The sequence below is a fragment of the Carassius carassius genome, chromosome 21, assembly GCF_963082965.1.
Source record: "Carassius carassius chromosome 21, fCarCar2.1, whole genome shotgun sequence".
Classification (NCBI taxonomy): domain Eukaryota; kingdom Metazoa; phylum Chordata; class Actinopteri; order Cypriniformes; family Cyprinidae; genus Carassius; species Carassius carassius.
In genome coordinates this window covers 28,483,598-28,506,032 of record NC_081775.1, presented here as the reverse complement: position 1 = coordinate 28,506,032, position 22,435 = coordinate 28,483,598, and the positions used below count along the sequence as shown (strand labels likewise).

The window sequence follows — 22,435 nt, the reverse complement described above, 5'->3', positions numbered from 1 at the left end:
GACAATCACCTAGAAGTGCATTACAATAGTCCAGTCTAGAGGTCATGAATGCATGAACTAGCTTTTCTGCATCAGAAACAGATAACATGTTTCGTAGCTTGGCAATGTTTCTAAGATGGAAGAATGCAGTTTTTGTAACATTGGAAATATGATTTTCAAAAGACAAATTGCTGTCTAATATAACACCCAGATTTCTGACTGTAGAGGAAGTAACAGTACATCCGTCTAGTTGCAGATTGTAATCTACAAGATTCTGTGTGGTGTTTTTTGGTCCAATAATTAATATCTCTGTCTTATCCGAATTTAATTGGAGAAAATTATTTGTCATCCAATCTTTTACATTTTTAACACACTCTGTTAGCTTAGATAATTGGGAAGTTTCATCTGGTCTCGTTGAAATATATAGCTGAGTATCATCAGCATAACAGTGGAAGCTTATTCCGTATTTTCTAATAATATTACCAAGGGGCAACATGTATATTGAAAATAGAAGGGGACCTAGGACGGATCCTTGTGGCACTCCATATTTTACTGATGATAAATGAGATGACACCCCATTTAAGTAAACAAAATGGTAGCGATCGGACAGGTAGGATCTAAACCATCTTAGAGCCTGCCCTTGAATACCTGTATAGTTTTGTAATCGATCTATGAGTATGTCATGATCTATGGTGTCGAACGCAGCACTAAGATCAAGTAAGACTAGAAATGAGATGCAGCCTTGATCTGACGCAAGAAGCAGGTCATTTGTAATTTTAACAAGTGCAGTTTCTGTGCTATGGTGGGGCCTAAAACCTGACTGAAATTCTTCATACAGATCATTTTTATGCAGGAAGGTGCTCAATTGAGCAGACACAACTTTTTCTAAAATTTTAGACATAAATGGAAGATTTGAAATAGGCCTATAATTTGCCAGTACACTAGGATCTAGTTTTGGTTTCTTAATAAGAGGCTTGATAACCGCCAGCTTGAATGGTTTTGGGACGTGACCTAAAGATAACGACGAGTTAATGATATTGAGAAGCGGTTCTTCGGCTACAGGTAACAGCTCTTTTAGTAATTTAGTGGGTACAGGATCTAATAAACATGTTGTTGGTTTAGATACAGTGACAAGTTTATTTAGCTCTTCCTGTCCTATATTTGTAAAGCACTGCAGTTTATCTTTGGGTGCGATGGATGAAACTGAAGTGTTAGACGCTGTAGAATCTACATTCGCTATTGTATTTCTAATGTTATCTATTTTATCAGTGAAGAAATTCATAAAGTCATTACTATTTAACGTTGGTGGAATATTTGAATCAGGTGGCGTCTGGTAATTTGTTAATTTAGCCACTGTGCTAAATAAAAACCTTGGATTGTTTTGGTTATTTTCAATGAGTTTGTGGATATGCTCTGCCCTAGCAGTTTTTAGAGCCTGTCTATAGCTGGACATACTGTTTTTCCATGCAATTTTAAAAACTTCCAAGTTATTTTTTCTCCATTTGCGTTCAAGACTACGAGTTACTTTCTTGAGAGAGTGAGTATTACTGTTATACCATGGCACAGTACGTTTTTCTCTAACCTTTTTCAATTTGATGGGGGCAACAGCTTCTAATGTATTAGAGAAAATAGTGCCCATGTTGTCAGTAATTTCGTCTAATTCATGTGTATTTTTGGGTACAAATAGCAGTTGAGATAGATCAGGCAGGTTATTTGCGAATCTGTCTTTGGTGGCTGGAACAATAGTTCTGCCCAGACGGTAACGCTGAGACATATAGTTAATATCAGTTATACGCAGCATGCACGATACAAGGAAATGGTCTGTAATATCATCACATTGGGGTACAATATCTATAGCAGTAAGATCGATTCCATGCGATATAATTAGATCTAGTGTATGATTAAAACGATGAGTGGGCCCGGTGACATTTTGCTTGACTCCAAAGGAGTTTATTAGGTCAGTAAACGCAAGTCCTAATGTATCATTTGCATTATCAACGTGAATATTAAAATCTCCCATGATTAGCGCCTTATCAACTGTAACTAGAAGGTCTGAGAGGAAATCTGCAAATTCTTTTAGGAATTCTGTATACGGCCCTGGTGGTCTATACACAGTAGCCAGAGCAAGAGATACATTAGATTTCTTTTGCATGTCTGACAGTGTAACATTTAGCAGAAGTATTTCAAAAGAGTTAAACCTGTATCCTGTTTTCTGGGTAACATTGAGAATATCACTATATATTGTTGCAACACCTCCACCACGACCAGTCTGACGGGGCTCATGCTTATAACAGTAGTTTGGTGGAGTAGACTCATTTAGACCAAAATAATCATTTGGTTTTAGCCAGGTTTCAGTCAAGCAGAGTACATCAAAACTATTTTCTGTGATCATTTCATTTACAATAACTGCTTTGGGTGTGAGTGATCTAATATTTATGAGCCCAAACTTTAAAAATTGTTTTTGTTAATTTACTTTACATTTTTCTGGTTTAATTACGATTTGATTTATTACGATTAAGATTTTTTCTAGATCCTACATTATATTTTGACCTCACTATCCGGGGAACAGACACAGTCTTAATAGTTTTTACAGCACAAGTACTTTTATCATTTAAGCGGGTGGAACAAAACTCATCATAATAGTTATTAGAGAATTGTCTTACTAGTCACATGGAGCGAAGTGTCCTGGAGATGTTGTCAGAGAGCAGCTCCGCTCCGATTCTGCTGGGGTGTAATCCATCAGCGCGAAACAGCCTAGGACGCTCCCAGAAAAGATTCCAGTTATTAACAAATAGCAGTTTCTGTTCTTTACACCATGACAACAACCATTCATTTAAAGCAAAAAGTCTACTGAACCTTTCGTGTCCTCGTCGATACGTGGGCAGTGGTCCTGACACGACGATCGTCGCCGCGGGCGTCGTGCTGCGAACCGTCTCGATCAGGCTGCTGAAGTCCCTCTTCAGCGTCTCCGTCTGCCGCAGCGTGGTGTCGTTAACCCCGGCGTGAAGCACGACCGCTCTGGGGCTCTCGTCGACCTTCAGGATCGCGGGTATCTGCGCAGAAACATCGAGAACACGAGCACCAGGCAAACAATGAGTGTGCACTTTACCTTCGGCTAACGTAGCACTTACGTGTCGGACGATGGAGTCTCCGATGATCACAGCGTCGCGTCCTGTCTCGCGGAGGGGTGCGAAGCGGTTCCGGATGGAGATGTCGAAGGCAGGAGGGGGAGAAGTCGTCGCCCGGGACCCGGCTCGCGTCCTCCGCTGTGGATGCACCCAGGGTCCGTGGTGTCCCGGCGTCGCAGTGAAGGACATCTGGGAAGATCGCGTCCTGGGTGCACCGGGCCTGTGCAGAGAAACACACGGAGTAGACGTGGTGGGACTGTTAACAGATCGCTGTATACTTACCCCGGACTTGTGAGCGTCAGCTCGGGATGATTCCAGCGCGGTTCTCCGCTCTCTCAGCTGGGCCTGCCTCACCTCCAGGTCGCGAATCTGCTTTCCCACGGCCTCGAGCTCGAGCTGCACAGAGTGGAGACATTCATCCGCCATTAAAGCAAGTAACAGTGAGTACAGCAGTGGTAATGTGTGTGAATAGAGTATTAGCAATGTTAGCGCAGTTAGCTGCAACCACGCCGCTGATGCTAACGGGCTAAAAGCTAATAGCGGACCCGGGAGATCAAAATAAAACTAGTGATAGCGAGGCGCTCTGATTGTTTTTGTTGTAGAATACAATAGAGGATATATTCACACGTTATATAAACGTAAACGATGATGTATACAATTGTTTTTTGAGTTAAAAATAGTCAATGAAAAGAATATAGTGACGGAGCTCAAACGCAGTACAGCCGCCAACAACCAATTAATCTCATAAAGACAAATGAGAAAGATACATAGCAACAAATAATCAACTTCATGCTTTATAAGAGTGTAATCTTAAAAATAAAAGTAATGTCATAAAATAACCATTCTTGTTCCCCCAGTAAACTTTTTAATGAGCATTTCTTAAAAGAACCTTTTTTTTCTTAGTGTGAAGAACATTTAAATAATCTAAAGAACCTTTACTTCCAGTGGAAATGTTCCATGGATAAAGCCAATCAAAAAAACTTTATTTTTATTAGAGGAAATAGTGCCAAAAGACCAGCGCCAGAAACAACCCTGGGTGTGTGTGGTACAACTGTTTAAACTGTAGAAACAGTAAAATGGTGCTAACATTAATCGTTATTAATCGAAATTCTCAAATTTGAGTCAGAAAAGTAAGACTGAATACCTCTTGGCTAACTGCTACTTGGTCATACCATTTCTTAAAACATATTTATCACACAGACAAACTGGTTTCACATTCATAAGCTGAAAGTAGAACAGCTTATTTATGTTACAGAATGATAGTTACAGTATATAATCACTTCATTTTTCTCAGGTAAAGACTTATGCTTATCCTCTGAATTTTTATTTCAAAATCATGCATGTTTTTTATATGTCTACATCCAGGGGGCAACTTTGTTGATAAGTCTTGATTTTAAAAAGTTTTTTAATCATGTTTGAACAATTTCTGCAAGTTCTTTATGGTTCATTAGTGCATTAAAATTGTAATAATAATAATCATTTTATTACTAGCAATACATATGTCCAGCTTCTATTTTAAAGTCACATTTTGTCACTGAGAAAAAAAGCTACTTCAGGCTTCAGTTCCTCATGAATGTGCAGATGACTGTGAGTTACTATTCCAGAGAAATATTTTTTTTAATCAAAGCTGACAGGTGTGACATTAGAGTCAATGCATGAAGATCTTCAGTCCTCTTATCTGTGACAACATGAGGCAGCTTTCTGTGCTTCTGCCGGCCCTTTGGTCACTCGTTAGTAAGTACATGAGATTCATTTAGTTTTTCTTCATATTTTGTGTCTACATTTTTAATAATGCAGTTTAACTGCTTTCTTTTTGTATAGGTTCATCTCATTTATTATTCAGTGGTTATCACCCTTCAATGACAGGTAATCTGGCATTTTCCTGTCTAATATCTAGGCTACATAATATCATTTTAATAGCAATTGAAAGGCCTGATACAAGATTTGTGCAATCAGATAAAGTAAATTCATGGTAATGGGGGACACAATATGACTGAAAACAATAAGTAAACAATAATCTTACAGTCATACACACACACACATACACATTTCAGACCACACTCTGAAAAATGCTGGGTTGTTTCAACCCAACTTTGGGTCAAATATGGACTAACCCAACTTTTGGGTTAAAAATTTAATTACAAAATTTAACCCAACAGCTGGGTTAGTCTATATTTGACCCAATGTTGGGTTGAAACAACCCAGCATTTTTTAGAGTGCAGTTTCCAGTTACATAAAATTTATACAGAGGCTAGTTTTGGATTAATATACACATTTATTGTTTTACCTTGTTTACCAGTAATCAAAATTGTGTTGTACAAACATCTTTATTATTGTGCTATTTTTCTAATTTCAGCACTAAACTGGATCACTCAAAGTATGTCTTTATATATTTTATAATACTGTAAGAAATGGTTTTGCAAAAGTTGTAAATAAAACAGATTTTCAGAGTATGTTTTGTAAGAAATATATTGCAAATATTCAAATTTTTAGATGTTATGTCTGACCTTTTTATTTTTTGCAAAAAAATATGTCTTATTTCTAAACACTTACATTTGTCCATTTTGTTCATTTTCTGAGCCTATAAACTGTTGAATTATTTATCACATCAGTATGTTTCAGATGCTCCAGTGCCCATCATCACAGTGTACCAGCAGATGGAGGACAGAGAGCATGTGATCGTCATGTGTTCGTTTGGAAGAAGGTTTATTGAGAGCTCTTTCCAGCTGTCAGTGGACTATGAACAGCACTACACCCTGAAGAACCCAGCATGCATTGCACATGAAGTGTGTGTGTTTAACATCACTGTGAGACCTCCTGTTTCTCTAACATGTATACATGAGATCATTACCTTTGGAAATGAGAGTTATCTGCTGAGTGAGACCTACGGTCAGTCTGATAAAATACTGTATCTGTAGATGCATTTAATATAACACAAACATTATGATAATTTTCTGTATTTACAATCAATGGCAGATATCATATGTACACATAAAAATGTTAATGTTTTTCACACCTCTGTATTTATCATCATTTTCATGCAGTCTTAGAGCATCATGATGGAGTATCTTCATTCTACATTGGCTTTTTCTCCTTCATTGTTGTTGGTGTCATTATAATGACTGCTGCAGTGATTGTGACCAACATTAGAAGCAATGCACATGGTGTGTGTTTAGTCAATTATTCATTCATTTATAGCAACCATGGATATTATGAAATGACCAAAGTCAGATCAAACTTAAACTAAATCAAAATGCAAACTTTAACTGAAACTTTAATTTGTTTCAACACAGATTTACTCTCTGAATGTAAACACTTAAAATATTGAAGTACAAGAGAAAAATAACTTATACTTATGTATATTAATGTTCTTTCATGACAGATTTCAATAATGATTATGTGGATGTCTGAATAACAGCGGATTACTGACGCCGTAAAACAGACATGAAGGATGATCTGATCTGGAGGGGGGCAGCTTCTCGTCTTCTTAAACCAAATAAAATGTCACATACACTGAAAAAAAGGTGTAGGATTTACTTTGAAATAATTAATTACATAATTATTCATTTGAGCTATTTTTGAGTGAAGAAACAGCAAGTTTTTACATTGAATTAAATGAAATTTAATACATTGATACATTAATAATAAATGTAATAACTTTAATTACAAAATTTTAAGTCTTTTTTATAATCTTTCCTGAGGATGCCAGCTTCCATACAGAAAAAATAAATAAATAAAAAAGGTAATTGCTACTTTTTATTTCACAAATCCAATATTTTTCTTGCAATTCTGAGTTTACATTTCCCAAACGAGTGTAATATCACACTGCGTTTAAATCTCACAATTCAGACTTTTTTTTCAGAAATGTGCATTTATATCTCTCAGTTCTGAGTTTATATCTCAAAATTGTAAGGAAAAAAGTCAGAATTACCTTTTTCGTAATTCTGTTGTGGATACAATCTTTCATATAATATCCTTCATTCAAAACGACACAGATTAAAAAATGCTATGATACGCTTTTAACTAATTGCAAGTTCTAAATGCATGTGAAATACAGACAAATATGGCAGCTGTAAGCTTGTGGTTGTGTGATCAGATCAGATGATCTGTCCTGATAGCCACAACCCATTTAGAACAAAAGGAAAACAACATGACCTCTTTAAACTACGTAATTGAGGAGATTTTAATTATTAGCCTCATCTAAGTTATTCATCCACATAGGAAGCAGGCGTTAAATCAGCATCAGCTGATGAAAAATAGGCTTATTAGCTCTTACAGTTTTTTTCGATTGCTAAACGACAGTGGGCACAACTGAAGTCACATGTGCAAAACTCTAACCACAGTCTGCACAGCAGCAATTCATGTGACCAAACTCTAGTTCGTTTTTCATAGCTTGAACACAGTTTTCAAAACTCTACACAATTATCCCACGACTTTAACCACAACCTGCACAACACTGTGGATTTACAGCACTTTGTTCAAATGCTAACACACTGTTGTCAAAACTGTGAAGCACACATTCAAAACAGAAGAGATTTCAAACATTGCTGATTGTAATTTCAGGATTAGACCCACAATTATTTGTTCGAATTACAGTATGTACTTTTAGTTTCTACCTTTTTTTCTCAATACTGTAATTCCGTAAATTACTACAGACTATTGAAGCAAACTGCTAATTTTCATTTACCTCAAATAATTGTTATGTTCTAAAAATTTGAATAAATCATGTGAAAGAATGTCACTCTTTTCTTTGAAAGAAAATATTACTTTGTATGAAGTCACTGAAATTGTTCAAACTGTAAAGATGAAAAGTGAGTATTTTCCGTATAGGTGTTTGATGCTAGTCTTTTTACTCTCAGTGTGTTCTGAGTGACAGTGTGTGTTATCTCAGTGAGGGTTGTGTGTAGTGTTTGGCTGCACTGAGCCTGTTTTGAGCCATGTGTTAAGAGTTGTGTTGCTTGGAATGAGTTTTGAGGGTGATGTGAACTGTTTAGCTCATGTGACTGTTGGTAGTGCAGACTGTAGTTAGAGTTTTGCACATGTAGCTCCAGTTGTGCTCACTGTAGTTTAGCAATCGAAAAAAAAACTGTAAAATCAGCCACATTTTGCAAATCCAGCAGAAATGTTTAAGTTTGAAGTTAACGTTTGTCATGAGAACTACTTCTGCTTTGTTATATCTACTTTGCATTTTTTATGTTAACATAGAGGAAGTCTCTCTATGTCGCTCTCTATGTTACTCTTTGACCGCATGTATCTCAGAAACCTGTGGTCTGTAATCTACAGTATGACAAGATGAACCAACTTTAAAAGGTTTTTAAAAGACAAGAGAACAGAAGAGCCTGGCGTGGCTCGCATGTCAAGATTGTAAAATCGGACAAATGTGGAGGGCGTGGACCACCCCGCAGCGTTGCAGATGTCCAAGAGGGACACACCTGCTGAGAAGGCCTTAGAGGCCGCCATACCCCGAGTAGAGTGAGCCTTGGCCCCCAAAGGAGGGGGAAGACCAGAGGACTCATAGGAGACGTTGATAGCCTCGACTATCCAACGACTAAGGGTCTGCTTGGTGGCAGGAAAACCCTTGTTAGAAGGACCATAGCAAACAAGCAGTTGGTCGGATTTTCTCCACAGGGCAGCTCTGTGGACGTGTGCGTCCAGTGCTCGCACTGGACACATACAGTTTAGCTTCTCTTGGTCTGGCTCCCGAAAGGGAGGAGGACAGAAGGCCTGCAATACGATAGGTTGTGGTGTGACAGAGGGAACCTTCGGAACATAACCCGCTCGAGGGTGTAAGAATGCTTTGGCCATACCAGGGGCAAAGTCTAGGTAGGTAGGGGCCACCAAGAGGGCCTGGAGATCTCCAACTCTCTTTAGAGAGGTGATTGCCAATAACAGGGCAGTTTTAATTGTTAGATGTCTGTCTGAGATGTCTTGAATTGGCTCGAATGGAGCTTTACAAAGAGCCTCTAGCACCACAACCAAATCCCAGGGGGGAACACGGGACCGTACTGGAGGTCTCAGCCTCAGTGCACCTCGGAGGAAACGTGTAACTAGGGGGCGTCTACCCACTGACTGATCATTGAAAGGGACATGGAAAGCAGCTATGGCCGCCACGTAAACCTTTAAGGTGGAGTGGGATAACCCCGCAGAGAGCCTGGCTTGTAAAAACTCCAGAACTGTACCAACTGGGCAGTTTGCTGGGTCAAGCTGGCGGTCTCTGCACCATGAAGTGAAGAGTTTCCAATTCAGGGCGTACAGTTTCCTCGTAGCGGGAGCTCTGGATTGGAGTAGGGTCTCAACAACCTTGGTTGAGAGACCAGCTGCTAACAGTTGTGCCCCCTCAGGGGCCACACCCACAGCTTCCACAACTCCGGGCGAGGGTGAATTATCGTACCCTGCGCCTGTGAGAGTAGGTCTGTCCTGATCGGTATCTCCCACGGAGAGCCGTCGAGGAGCGAGACTAGATCTGAGAACCATGGTCGGCCCGGCCAGAACGGGGCTACTAATAACAGACGGACCCCGTCCTGGCGTACTCTCGCCAGAACTCCCGGGAGCAGAGTGATAGGGGGAAAAGCGTACAGACGAAGCCTGGGCCAGGTCTGTACCATAGCGTCCAGTCCCAGAGGAGCTGGATGAACTAGAGAGAACCAGAGGGGACATTGCGATGTCTCCTGAGTCGCAAAGAGGTCCACCTGGGCTGTGCCAAATACTCTCCATATCTGCTTCACCACCTCGGGGTGAAGCATCCATTCCCCGGGCCTCGGCCCCTGCCTCGACAGTATGTCTGCTCCCACATTCAACCTCCCAGGAATATACACTGCTCTGATCGAGAGGAGTTTGCCCTGGGACCACAGAAGGATCTGGTGTGCCAGCTTGTACAAGGGGCGTGAACGCAGACCCCCCTGGTGATTGATATAAGAGACCACTGATGTGTTGTCGGTGCGCACCAACACAAGGTGACCTCTCAGGTCTGGGAGGAACGGTAGACTGCCATCAGCCCTAACAATCTCTGGAATTGTTTGACAGTGAGTGACTGGCCTTCTTTGACTCTCTCGACTGATGTGAGGATCGACTCGATCCGAGCAGGAGACAAGCGTGCCTGCATCGTGGTCGAATTCCACACTACGCCTAGATAGGTGGTTCTCTGAACTGGAGAAAGTACACTCTTCTTGGCGTTTAGTCTCAAACCCAGCTCCCCCATGTGTGCGAGGACAACATCTCGATGTCGAACCGCCATCTGCTCTGATTGAGCTAGAATCAACCAATCGTCGATATAGTTCAGAATGCGGATGCCCTGCATACGGAGGGATACCAGAGCCGCATCTACACATTTCGTGAACGTGCGGGGTGAGAGTGCGAGGCCAAAGGGAAGCACTCAGTATTGGTAGGCTTTGCCCCCAAAAGCGAACCTCAGAAACTTCCTGTGTTGTGGAAGGATGGATATGGAAGTATGCTTCTTGAGATCTATTGTGACAAACCAGTCCTCGGATCTGATTTGAGCTACAATCTGTTTGACAGTGAGCATTTTGAACTTCAGTGACATTACTGAGAGGTTTAGATGACATAAGTCTAAGATAGAACGCAACTCCCCATCCTTCTTTGGAACTATGAAATACCGGCTATAAAACCCGGACTCCCTGACTAGAGGAGGGACCACCTCGATGGCCTCCTTCCTAAAAAGGGTATTCACTTTTTTGTTCCATAACCAGAGCCTGCAGGAGGCCGACTATTGTCTTTCCACTGTGCGCAGGACCCATTGAGATACATTGGCAGTAGTTTCCACGCTGCTAGCTAATGTACTAAGGGAATCAGTCTCTCGAGACTGATCTCTGGAGTAAGAGGCCCCCGAAGGGGAGGCGAGCATCCCAGCTCCGCTACGCTCACGGGCGGAAATAACTGAGTAGTGCTCGCTGGAGGCCGCTGCACCCTGAAACTCCGGCAGGGTTGGCAGACCCACCTCCCGAGGGCACTGAGGTGAGACAGGCACCGTGTAATGAGGTGGACACCGCTCTACCCCAGTAGGGGCTGCCCTCTGTAGTCGTGACTGTTTGTACGCGGAGGGGGCTGCTCCCGCCCAGCAGTCCCTCCAGTACATCTAACTTCATGAGTCAAATACCTGTCATTATATTCCTCAGAATTTAATGAAATCAAACAATCAGACAAGTAAATACGGTCTGGATTGTGATACAATACACATTGAAGTGATATATTGAACTTCTCGAAGTTAGATAACAGTCATTAGATTCCTCAGAATCTAATGCAATCCAAATTCCTCAGAATTTAGTGAAATCAAACAATCAGACAAGTAAACACGGTCTAGATTGTGATAAAGTACACATTGAAGTGATAGAACCAACTCCTGCTTATTAAATGGAGTTAAAATAACCAGACACGCGGTCGGGTATGGAAAAATTCACATCAAAACTGAAAATGATGTAATACACGCGTTGCCTCGACAGCGCGCGAATAGCTTAGTCACACAAACAATATTAATCCCCTCGGAGATTAAATAGCTGCTCACTAACGCTGCCCGTATAATGAGACTGTTTGTTTTATACTGTGCTTATGCAACTTTGTTTGTGCAACTACAAGCTCGCCGACGCCCTCCGTATCAATCTCCTCGGAGAAAGAAAGGCAGAGCGTCAAGCCCGACGCTCGGGGGGAAGAGCCGAAGCTCGGGCTTCCAAACCCCGGAATCAGGCAGATCTGGTGGGTACGGTAGGAGATAAGGACGTGCCCGTCTCCATACCTTCCAGCAGATCGATCTGCGAACCCAACGAATGCCGGCGCGGCTTCGCCTCGGCGAAAGCGGAACCGGCATCGCGAGGAACGCTTGCGAAGGCTCACTTCTCGAAGAGAGCCCTGCGGGATCGAAGCGTCCGCATTGGCATTCGTTCACAATGCGGGCAGTCGGCCCCCTCGAGAGCAGACTCAGCGTGCTTCGATTCCAGGCAAGCCACGCACAAACTGTGTGTATCCCCACTCGTAATGTAGCGAGGGCAGGGAGGAACACACAATCTATAACGTGGCTTGGAATCACCCTTCATATGTTAGGTCTTTTGCTTTTGTTTTGGCATATTGAGCTGTTTTAGCGATCTTTTAATGGCTAAGGGATAGACAACAATAAATAGGACCAACAGGACAGACTTTTGACATGCACACACAGAGCGCTTGCTGACAGATTCGAAGCTGAGGCCAGCTGCACGGCACGTGCTTTTATAGCTTCCTGGTCGCTACGTCACCCCGCCCGTGACGTCACGCCTTTCCGATGGACGGATTGCACACGATATTCAGAGTCGGTCTCGTCAGGGACGTTCCCCAAAGCGCTAGACGCAGCTCGAGTTCCTGAAAAGGAACTACTTATTTTTTGTTACTGAAAGTTAGACACTTCCTCTTTCCCATGTGATAAAAATGGTTTGCTGAATTTCATTTTTTTAATCATGCTTAAATTCTGAGAAGCCTTTAATGATTCTTTAATCTAATAATTTAGTTTTTTTTTTTTTTTATGAAATCCTAGTATGTAATATTTTATGACTGAGAAACACATTGAAGTGTGTGTGTGTGTGTGTGTGAGAGAGTGTGTGTGTGTGTGTGTGTGTGTGTGTGTGTGTGTGTTATGTGTATTATACTGTCACAGTGTCTAAAGCTGTTATCTGTGGTTATGTGATTTAAGTGCTGATGATCGGAGCTGCATATTTAGAAAAAAATAGTGCGTGTAAACATCTATAACCTGTAAAATAAAGATACTACTATATCAAGATATTTTGCATTATAAAATATGACACTGTTTGGCCTCATTTGGTACAGTAGGTTTAATATCTCCTAAAACCAGCCTGATTTTGGTAACCCAGCATCAATGTTATAGAATTTTAGTCACGAGAGCTATACTTCTGCTTTCCACATTAACATCAGTACTTTTTTGGTTAAGAAGCTATTGAGTCACTGTCAGTCTCAGTCACTGTCATTGTTGTATTTTAGAAAGTTGTAGTCTCTAATCTATCACAGCATGAACCAGATTTATATCGTTTTATTGGCCCTTTGGTCAGCTTTCAGTAAGTGAATTACATTTCTTTGCCTAAGATTTTGTGTCTATATGAAATATTTTCAATATAATGTTTGTCGTGTTTTTCTCCAGATTCCTCTGATGCATTGTACCGGAATCACCCTACAACACCAGGTGCATCATCTAATAACTTTAATCTATTCTCTTTTCTATCTTTGTTTTTTTAGAAATAAGCATATTGAAGTGAGACTTAATTTGGGGGAAATCTTTTACTGAGATATCTGTTCATAGTGCTCAGAGAGTTCAAGAAGAACCTTATTCATGATCTTTGCTGGTAATATATGTTGTTTTATATATATATATATATATATATATCTATATATCTATATATCTATATCTATGTATATATATATATATATATATATATATATATATATATTAGTTTTTATATATATGGGTCATTGATTCTGGTTTTATTTGCTTTTGATGCAATGCGACACGATGCAATGCAATATAATACTTGCATTCAGAATAAACGACCATAAATAAATGTTTTGTTTATAATGAGGACATTTAAGATATGAAACTTGCAGGATATTTTAATGGTACAAAGACCTCTATCATGTTATGATACATTTAAAAATATTTTAAAGTACAATTTAAAATACAGGGAGGACAAAATTGAATTGAAGTATCTGTGCTCAAGAAGGGAATCTATAAAGGGAAATGTTATTTTTTATGGATCAAAAATCTAAATGAAATGATTTAACTGTCAGTGATATGAGCAGAGCTTGCAGTATTTATGAAGAATCTTGTTTTCTGATCATAAAATCCATTTAATCTGTTCAAAAATGCATTGAGTTGTTGCCATCAACAGATTTGCAATTTCTTTTAAATTAATAAAAATTACTAGCATTTAACATTACTATTTAATTAAGTAAATGTTAAAACTGTGTAAAAATCTCTTTCTGTTCTTAAAGCTCAAGCACCTTCTTGGAGGAAACCATATTACTATGCAACAAGTCAGTACATTTACAATGTTGTATTATTGATGAATATTAATAAATGCTGGGCAACGATCAATCATGATCAATCACATCCAAAAAAGAAAAGTTTTTGTGTACATAATATATGTGTGTGTGCTGTGTATATTTATTACATACAGTAAATTTCCAAAGTACTTACATATATTTACATGTATATATTTATATTCATATAATGTGTATTAACATATATATTTAATATATAAACATAACATTTTTCTTAAATACATACATGCATGTGGGTGTATTTATATATACATAATAAATATACACATTACACAAACCAGCAAACCATCCCAGCACTAATATTAATGCTTTTATTTCATCATAATATTGCTCTAAAAAGTTTTTTTTCTAATGAAATGTTAAACTATCACTTTAACCTCTACTCTTTACAATATTATTTACGTTTCTTTTCTGAGAATATGCTTAAATCCTAAGGGTTGCCCACAGACTTACAGTCTATGTGTATATTTACACATGCAAATTCATTCTCTGCCAGCAGGAGAAACAGAGGTTTCCCCAGTAGAAACTGTACACAAAGCAGCGTGATTAAATGTAATTAATGTTTTATGCCTTAATATGATAAACAGAACAATATAAATACACAAGACAGAATTACTGAGGGGAAAAAATAATAAAGCTATTGTAAGAATAAATTAAACTTGTTTTTATGTTTCAAATAATTAGACATGCTAAAACACAGAATTTGGTAACAATAAAAAATTAGGTTGGAAAAAAGAAAACATTTATTGGGCCCTAAACATCTATGTCAACATCGGTTTTGTTACACCTTTTATAAATTGATGTTAAATTGTTTCAGTTTCATGATTTTACTTAATACTACATGATTTTTGATTAATGCCATTTTATTTAAACATTAAAAAGTGACCAGAAAAACTGAAATGGAACAAGATGGAATCCAGAAAAATTTAAATGGAATTTGGTGAAGTTGTTATATTGATTGCTATCATTATAAAAAAACATGAACACCACGATTCCTTTAAGTGTCTGTGTCTGTCTGTCTGTGTCTGTCTAGCCCTAACCTACTGATTTTTTTTATTTCTTTTTATTCGAAATTAACAAACATAACTAGTATTTAACATTACTATTTAATCTAGTGAATGTGTGTGTAAAAATCTCTTTCTGTTCTTAAAGCTCAAGCCCCCTCTTGGAGGAAACCGTATTACTATGCAAAAAGTCAGTACATTTACAATGTTGTATTGAAACATATTAAGGCTTTTTCAATGCTAATAATGCTCTTAATGTGTTTTCTTATCAAATGTCAAACTATTACTTCAACTGCTTTTTACAATACTAGTTTTCTCACAATACACTTAAGTAAGTACAAGTAAATACAGTTTCCCCATTTGAGGTTTCTTTATAATAGTGTAATGGCAGTAATACAGTGGTATAACAGTATGAGTTTGTTATTTCATGCTCATATATTCAGCTGTTCAGTGTATTGTGTGTCTGTCTTTGTTTTATTGAAGCTCAAACCCCCTACTGGAGGAATGTGTATTACCAGACGCAGAGTAAGTCAGCAGATTTGCACTGTTGCACTGATCCATAATGTTAGATAATAAAGTAAGATAAGTCATTTTTTACTAATAAACATTACTGGCATTGTTAAAACTGTGTAAAAATCTCTTTCTGTTCTTAAAGCTCAAGCCCCTTCTTGGAGGAACCCTTATTACTATGCGACAAGTCAGTACATTTACAATGTTGTATTATTGATGAATATTAGGGGTGTAACGGTAAGCAAAAATCACGGTTCGGTACGTACCTCGGTTTTAAAGTCACGGTTCGGTTCATTTTCGGTACAGTAAGGGAAAGAAATGCAAACATTAAACTACAGGTTGTTTATTACTATAAACTTTTTTTTTACAATTTGTTTACACTTTTTTAAATACTTTTTAGTAAAATATCTATAAAATAAAAAAAGATAAGAAATAAAATACTGCTGCAAAGTTCTCCACTAAATAAAATACTCTCAGTCTCAAACCAATATATAATAAAATATAATGAAAAATATAAATAAATATCTATGATTACAGTGCAGCATTACCAATCCCAGTTTGTAGGCCTGCTCATATTTAAAAAAATATATATAACTTTTCCAAAGTGTAAAGTGCAGCATCAACAGTTTTAGTTTTTAGACCTGCTCAGATTTCGTTATTGCGTTGGACGGAGCGGAATTAAGAGCAAAGGTCTGGTTAATTGCAGACGGGAGCTGCGTTTGAATTACAATCGTTTTTTTCCAAGTTGTAGTGATGTTCACACTCGCGTGATGCCTTTTGAAAACCTTAGGCCGGTGAGACACTGGCATATTGCCCCTGTCAAACATAGTCTATTTTGCTGTCAATACTGTTGACGGTGTCCTTTATCAGTAGGCTTTATATTTATGCTCAACATGAAGTATAGATATTGTTGTCGTGAAGACAAGATTCTGGTCTGTCGGTGCCTCGGTGGCCTCCCTCTATGTCACCTAGAGTAGCAGCAGAGTGCCAGCACCGCGTCAGGCACGATTCTGTTGTGTAAAGTCACAGAAGACGCGAAGCAGCCGTCACGCAACTGACACGCAGCAGAAACACCATGCTCACACCACACAGCCAGTGTGCCACCGGCCTTAGAATCAGCTGCAGGGCGGGATTTGCGCTGAACGTGGAGACTTCTGACACTTAATATGTTCGTTTGGAAACACGAAAATGTACCTATGTTCCGCACACAAAATATTGCCTTCGGTCTTTCGGTGCACTGTTCGAAAGCCCTATACCGAAACGGTTCGGTACGAATAAACGTACCGTTACACCTTTAATGGATATTAATTAGTGCTGGGCAACGATCAATCATGATCATTCACATCCAAAAAAGAAAAGTTTTTGTGTACATAATATATGTGTGTGTGCTGTGTGTATATTTATCATGTATATATAAAAACACACACATACAGTAAATTTCCAAAGTACTTACATATATTTACATGTATATATTTATATTCATATAATGTGTATTAAAAACATATTTAATATATATAAACATAAATTTTTTCTTAAATACATACATGCATGTGGGTGTATTTATATATACATAATAAATATACACATTACACAAACCAGCAAACCATCCCAGCACTAATATTAATGCTTTTATTTCATCATAATATTGCTCTAAAAAGTTTTTTTTCTAATGAAATGTCAAACGATCACTTTAACCTCTACTCTTTACAATATTATTTACGTTTCTTTTCTGAGAATATGCTTAAATCCTAAGGGTTGCCCACAGACTTACAGTCTATGTGTATATTTACACATGCAAATTCATTATCTGCCAGCAGGAGAAACAGAGGTTTCCCCAGTAGAAACTGTACACAAAGCAGCGTGATTAAATGTAATTAATGTTTTATGCCTTAATATGATAAACAGAACAATATAAATACACAAGACAGAATTACTGAGGGGAAAAAATAATAAAGCTATTGTAAGAATAAATTAAACTTGTTTTTATGTTTCAAATAATTAGACATGCTAAAACACAGAATTTGGTAACAATAAAAAATTAGGTTGGAAAAAAGAAAACATTTATTGGGCCCTAAACATCTATGTCAACATCGGTTTTGTTACACCATTTATAAATTGATGTTAAATTGTTTCAGTTTCATGATTTTACTTAATACTACATGATTTTTGATTAATGCCATTTTATTTAAACATTAAAAAGAGACCAGAAAAACTGAAATGGAACAAGATGGAATCCAGAAAAATTTAAATGGAATTTGGTGAAGTTGTTATATTGATTGCTATCATTATAAAAAAACGTGAACACCACAATTCCTTTAAGTGTCTGTGTCTGTCTGTCTGTGTCTGTCTAGCCCTAACCTACTGATTTTTTTTATTTATTTTTATTCGAAATTAATAAAAATAGTAGTATTTAACATTACTATTAAATCTAATGAATGTATGTGTAAAAATCTCTTTCTGTTTTTAAAGCTCAAGCCCCCTCTTGGAGGAAACCATATTACTATGCAAAAGGTCAGTACATTTACAATGTTGTATTGAAACATATTAAGGCTTTTTTAATGCTAATAATGCTCTTAATGTGTTTTCTTATCAAATGTCAAACTATTACTTTAACTGCTTTTTACAATACTAGTTTTCTGACCATACACTTAAGTAAGTACAAGTTAATACAGTTCCCTTTCAGTCGGTCACTCTCGACGCCACGTCGGTGACCGACGAATATGGGATATCGCTTCGATAGACCAATCTACTTCGAGTGTAAACTAAATGAGCCAATGCACATTGGCATGCAATTATTGCATCCAGCTGCCGCTGATCACTGCGTGAGTATAAGAGGGCAGCAGGTGCAATGCATACCAGCTTTTCGCTTCGGAGCCGAGCATTAGTATCGCTCTGCTCAACTGTGTCTGCTGTGAACTACGAGTTCAGCACGCTCTCGGAAGCTTCGTGTGTTGGCGAGACGGCGCTTCAGCGGCGCTCGTTCCTGTGTCGAGTGGATTGCACACTTCAAGCTGCACTACCCCTGTCGTGTTGCAAGCGGCCAATTCCCCTGTGCGCCTCAGCACTAAAAGAGCATTTCCTAAAGAGCAAATATCTCTAAAAGAGCTTCACGGGTGTGTCTTTGTAAAGACGACGGATCGTCCTTATAAGGATGTCATTTCACCCGTGCGTTTCTGGGTGCGGTCGTTACCTGGAAACGGGTGATGGTCATGATCGCTGCCTGACGTGTCTGGGCGTCGAGCACGCTGAGGTGGCTTTCGTGGATGAGTCATGTTCTCACTGCGGGAATATGACCATCTCGGAGCTGCGAACCAGGCTCCGGTACCTTCAGAGGGGCAGAGTCCCGTTGCCGCAGCCGCGATCTGGGGTCCTCGCAGCTGGATGATTGGTTTCTCGGGGTGGCGCACGCTGGTTCTCACGCTGCCTTTCTTTCCGGACATGCATGACGAGCTCACCAAGTCGTGGATGTGCAGAGAAGGGGTATTCAGGAATCCCGTCGGTGGAGCAGGCAGTAGCGATGCAATTGTGTCCTAAGTCCGCAGCCTCCTGGTGTGGCTGTAGCCCCTCCGGGCCTGTAGGCACTCATCTGGTCTGACCGGCAGTGCCTATGCGGCTTGCGGGGCAGCTGCTTCCGGCCTCTTCGGCGATGCAGACGAGAACTTGGCCCAGCTGCTGCCTCCACTCGCCTGCCGGCCCCAGTGCCCCAGCCTGCTCGTCGCCGAGGGCAGCCCCCTGCATCCGCCCACGCTCACACAGCCCTACTCATGCACCCTCTGCCAACCTGTGGAACCAGGTGAGCCCTGCACCCCACACTCGCACCACACTCCGGCCTGCTCACAAGCCGCCCGAGTTGGGTCTCTGTGTTCCACCTCGCTGCCCCACTGCGGGTACGGCTGTGGTTCCGCTGGTCCCGCTTGTGCGGTTTTTAAGCGCCTGGTCAGCGCTACCTAGCCCGTCTCGCTGGCTTCTGCGAACCATCAGCTTCGGCTATGTGATTCAGATCGCCCCGCTTCCCCCCAAGCTCTGCAGTGTCCGCTTCACTACAGTGAAAGCGTCCGATGCCCCTGTCTTGCGGGAAGAGATCGCAGTCCTACTGGTGAAGGACACGATAGAGCCGGTCCCTCCAGCCGATATGAGGATGGGGTTTTACAGCCCATACTTCATTGTACCCAAGAAAGGTGGTGGGTTATGACCGATCATGGATCTGTGAGTTTACACTGCTCTGCCTATTACATATGAGACCGCTCCAGCACTGGCTTTATGGCCGAGTCCCGAGGTGGGCGTGGAAGCGCGGCACTCACTGGGTCCAAGTTACACCGGCCTGTCGCCAAACCCTCACTCCGTGGTCAGCATTTCTCTGGGCAGGGGTGCCCCTAGAGCAGATCTCCAGGCATGCTGTGGTTTACACGGATGCCTCCACCACCGGCGGGGGGGCCACGTACAATGGGCATGCAGTCTCAGGGGTTTGGAAGGGCCCACAGCTGCAGCGGCACATCAATTGCCTAGAGTTGCTAGCAGTATACCTTGCCTTGAACCATCTCAAAGGTCTCTTACGAGGCAAGCATGTGCTGGTCCGAATGGACAACACTGCGACCATTGCGTACATCAACCGACAAGGTGGTCTGCACTCTCGTCGCATGTCACAACTCGCCCGCCACCTCCTCCTTTGGAGTCAGAAGGTTCTGAGGTCACTTCGTGCCGTTCACATTCCAGGCCTGCTCTGTCATACAGCCGACGAGCTGTCTCGAGCAATGCTCCCGGGAGAATGGCGACTCCATCCCCTGACGGTCCAGCTGATTTGGAGGCGGTTCAGAGCCACTCAGGTAGACCTGTTTGCTTCTCCAGAGACCTCTCACTGCCAGTTGTTCTACTCCCTGACCAAGGTAACTCTCGGCACGGATGTACTGGCACACTGCTGGCCGCGGGACCTACGCAAGTATGCGTTTCCCCCAGTGAGCCTTCTCGCACAGACACTGTGCAATGTCCGGGATGACGAGGAGCAAGTCTTGCTAGTAGCATATTGGCCCACGCGGACCTGGTTCCCCGAACTAGTGCTCCTTGCGACAGCCCCTCCTTGGCCAATTCCTCTGAGGAAGGATCTACTGACTCAGAGATGGGGCACCATTTGGCACCCGCGTCCAGACCTTCGGAGGTTCTAGGTGACCTACCCCAAGAGTTAGCAAACACCATCACTTCGGCAAGAGCACCGTCTACGAGACACGCTTATGCCTTGAAGTGGAACCTGTTCGTCGAGTGGTGTTCTTCTCGCCGAGAAGACCCCCGAAGATGCCCGATTGCGGTCGTGCGGTCCTTTCTGCAGCAAGGGCTGGAGCGAAGGCTGTCTCCCTCCACCCTCAAAGTCCAGGTTGCTGCTATTGCTGCGTACTATGACCCTCGTGGGAAGTCTTTGGGTAAGCATGACCTCATCGTCATTCCTTACAGGGGCCAGGAGGTTAAATCCATCCCGGCCCCCCTGTATACCCTCTTGGGACCTGTCTCTAGTGCTTAAATCACTACAGCAGGGCCCATTCGAGCCTTTGCATTCAGTTGAGCTAAAATTTCTTTCATTGAAAACTCTGCTCCTGCTTGCACTGGCCTCCATCAAGAGGGTAGGGGACCTGCATGCCTTTTTTGGTCAACGATTCGTGCCTAGAGTTCGGGCCGGCTGACTGGCTACGTGCCCAAGGTTCCCACTACACCCTTCAAAGACGAAGTGGTGAACCTGCAAGCGCTGCCCCTGGAGGAGGCAGACCCAGCCCTGGCTTTGCTTTGTCCTGTACGAGCATTAAGGTGCTACGTAGACCAGACACAAAGCTTCAGGACCTCAGACCAGCTCTTTGTCTGTTACAGAGGCCGGCAGAAGGGGAGTGCCGTCTCTAAGCAGAGGATGGCCCACTGGATTGTGGATGCCATAACCCTGCCTTATCAGGCTCAGGATGTGCCCTGCCCGTTCAGGTTGCGAGCTCACTCAACTAGAAGTGTTGCATCCTCCTATGCGCTCGCTTGTGGCGCCTCGCTGACAGATATTTGTAGAGCTGCGGGCTGGGCGACCCCTAACACGTTCGCTAGGTTCTATAGCCTTCGTGTAGAGCCGGTATCCTCCTGTGTTCTCACCTCAAATGGGTAGTGTTAGTGTCGGCTTGCTTAAACTGCTCCAGAGTGTCCATACTGTAGACCCTCTTGAGATCCTCCATCACCCTAAGCAGCTGGACGCAGCGGAACGTCCGGCGCCAGGCCTTCATGATGTATCCGTGAGAACCATGGAAGGGTGGGTTCCATATTGAGACCTAAGTGGTACTCGTATGTGTATAGTCCACGGTATAGCATTAGAGCCCGTGTTTCCCCGGCAGACTTCTGCCTTCCCAAGAGGGTTTTTAATCACCTCAAATTTCTCCGTATACTCCTAAATGGATGTTATATGTGTATTTGCCTCCATTGCCTCCTTTGGGAAGGATGGGGCTTCCGCAGCGTCCCGGTTCCAAGTGGACCGGGTAGGTTTTCCCAGTGTTATCCAATCTCACCCAGTGAGGTAGTGCTTTGACAATGGTGAGTGGAGCTACTTGTTCTGAGCCCCGGCCTACACCTAATAGGGGTGCAGGCGGCTCGCATAGGGCACTGGAAGGGGCAGCACCCATGGCGCTTTGATAGGGATCCCATATTCGTCGGTCACCGACGTGGCATCGAGAGTGACCAACTGAAAGGGAACGTCTCGGTTACGTATGGTAACCCTCGTTCCTTGAAGGAGGGAATGGAAACGCCACGTCC

The 22,435-nt window shown here is 41.5% G+C and overlaps 2 protein-coding genes across 4 annotated transcripts in view; both read left to right on the top strand.

Annotated features, from left to right (window-relative positions):
• The first annotated feature begins 4,743 nt into the window (after window positions 1-4,743).
• On the top strand, window positions 4,744-6,589 carry LOC132097248 (uncharacterized). Of its 3 annotated transcripts, XM_059502877.1 has the most exons (6): window positions 4,744-4,841; window positions 4,929-4,973; window positions 5,464-5,484; window positions 5,730-5,996; window positions 6,152-6,271; window positions 6,490-6,589. In XM_059502877.1, exons 1-6 carry the CDS (start codon window positions 4,763-4,765, stop codon window positions 6,516-6,518), a joined length of 561 nt encoding a protein of 186 aa, XP_059358860.1. In that variant the 5' UTR covers window positions 4,744-4,762; the 3' UTR covers window positions 6,519-6,589. The 3 variants fall into 3 exon arrangements, 2 of the variants coding, with proteins under 2 accessions (XP_059358860.1, XP_059358859.1); XR_009422704.1 differs by lacking the exon at window positions 5,464-5,484 and having other exon boundaries at window positions 5,720-5,996; XM_059502876.1 differs by having other exon boundaries at window positions 6,152-6,558.
• A 6,441-nt stretch (window positions 6,590-13,030) lies between these two features.
• LOC132098068 (uncharacterized) overlaps window positions 13,031-22,435 on the top strand; it is a 32,148-nt gene continuing 22,743 nt past the window's right edge. The window contains exons 1-6 of the mRNA XM_059504183.1: window positions 13,031-13,156; window positions 13,240-13,281; window positions 15,309-15,350; window positions 15,644-15,685; window positions 15,816-15,857; window positions 18,140-18,181. Coding sequence (XP_059360166.1) covers window positions 13,111-13,156; window positions 13,240-13,281; window positions 15,309-15,350; window positions 15,644-15,685; window positions 15,816-15,857; window positions 18,140-18,181 — 256 coding nt within the window. The 5' untranslated portion in view covers window positions 13,031-13,110. The remainder of the gene's footprint in view (window positions 13,157-13,239; window positions 13,282-15,308; window positions 15,351-15,643; window positions 15,686-15,815; window positions 15,858-18,139; window positions 18,182-22,435) is intronic.

Excerpts from the sequence above, each read along its gene's own strand:
- LOC132097248 (XM_059502876.1), top strand. The coding sequence starts at position 4,763 with ATGAAGATCTTCAGTCCTCTTATCTGTGACAACATGAGGCAGCTTTCT. Across the intron at positions 4,842-4,928 it reads GGCCCTTTGGTCACTCGTTA|GTTCATCTCATTTATTATTC; the intron begins GTAAGTACATGA and ends CTTTTTGTATAG. Across the intron at positions 5,997-6,151 it reads TCTGCTGAGTGAGACCTACG|TCTTAGAGCATCATGATGGA; the intron begins GTCAGTCTGATA and ends ATTTTCATGCAG.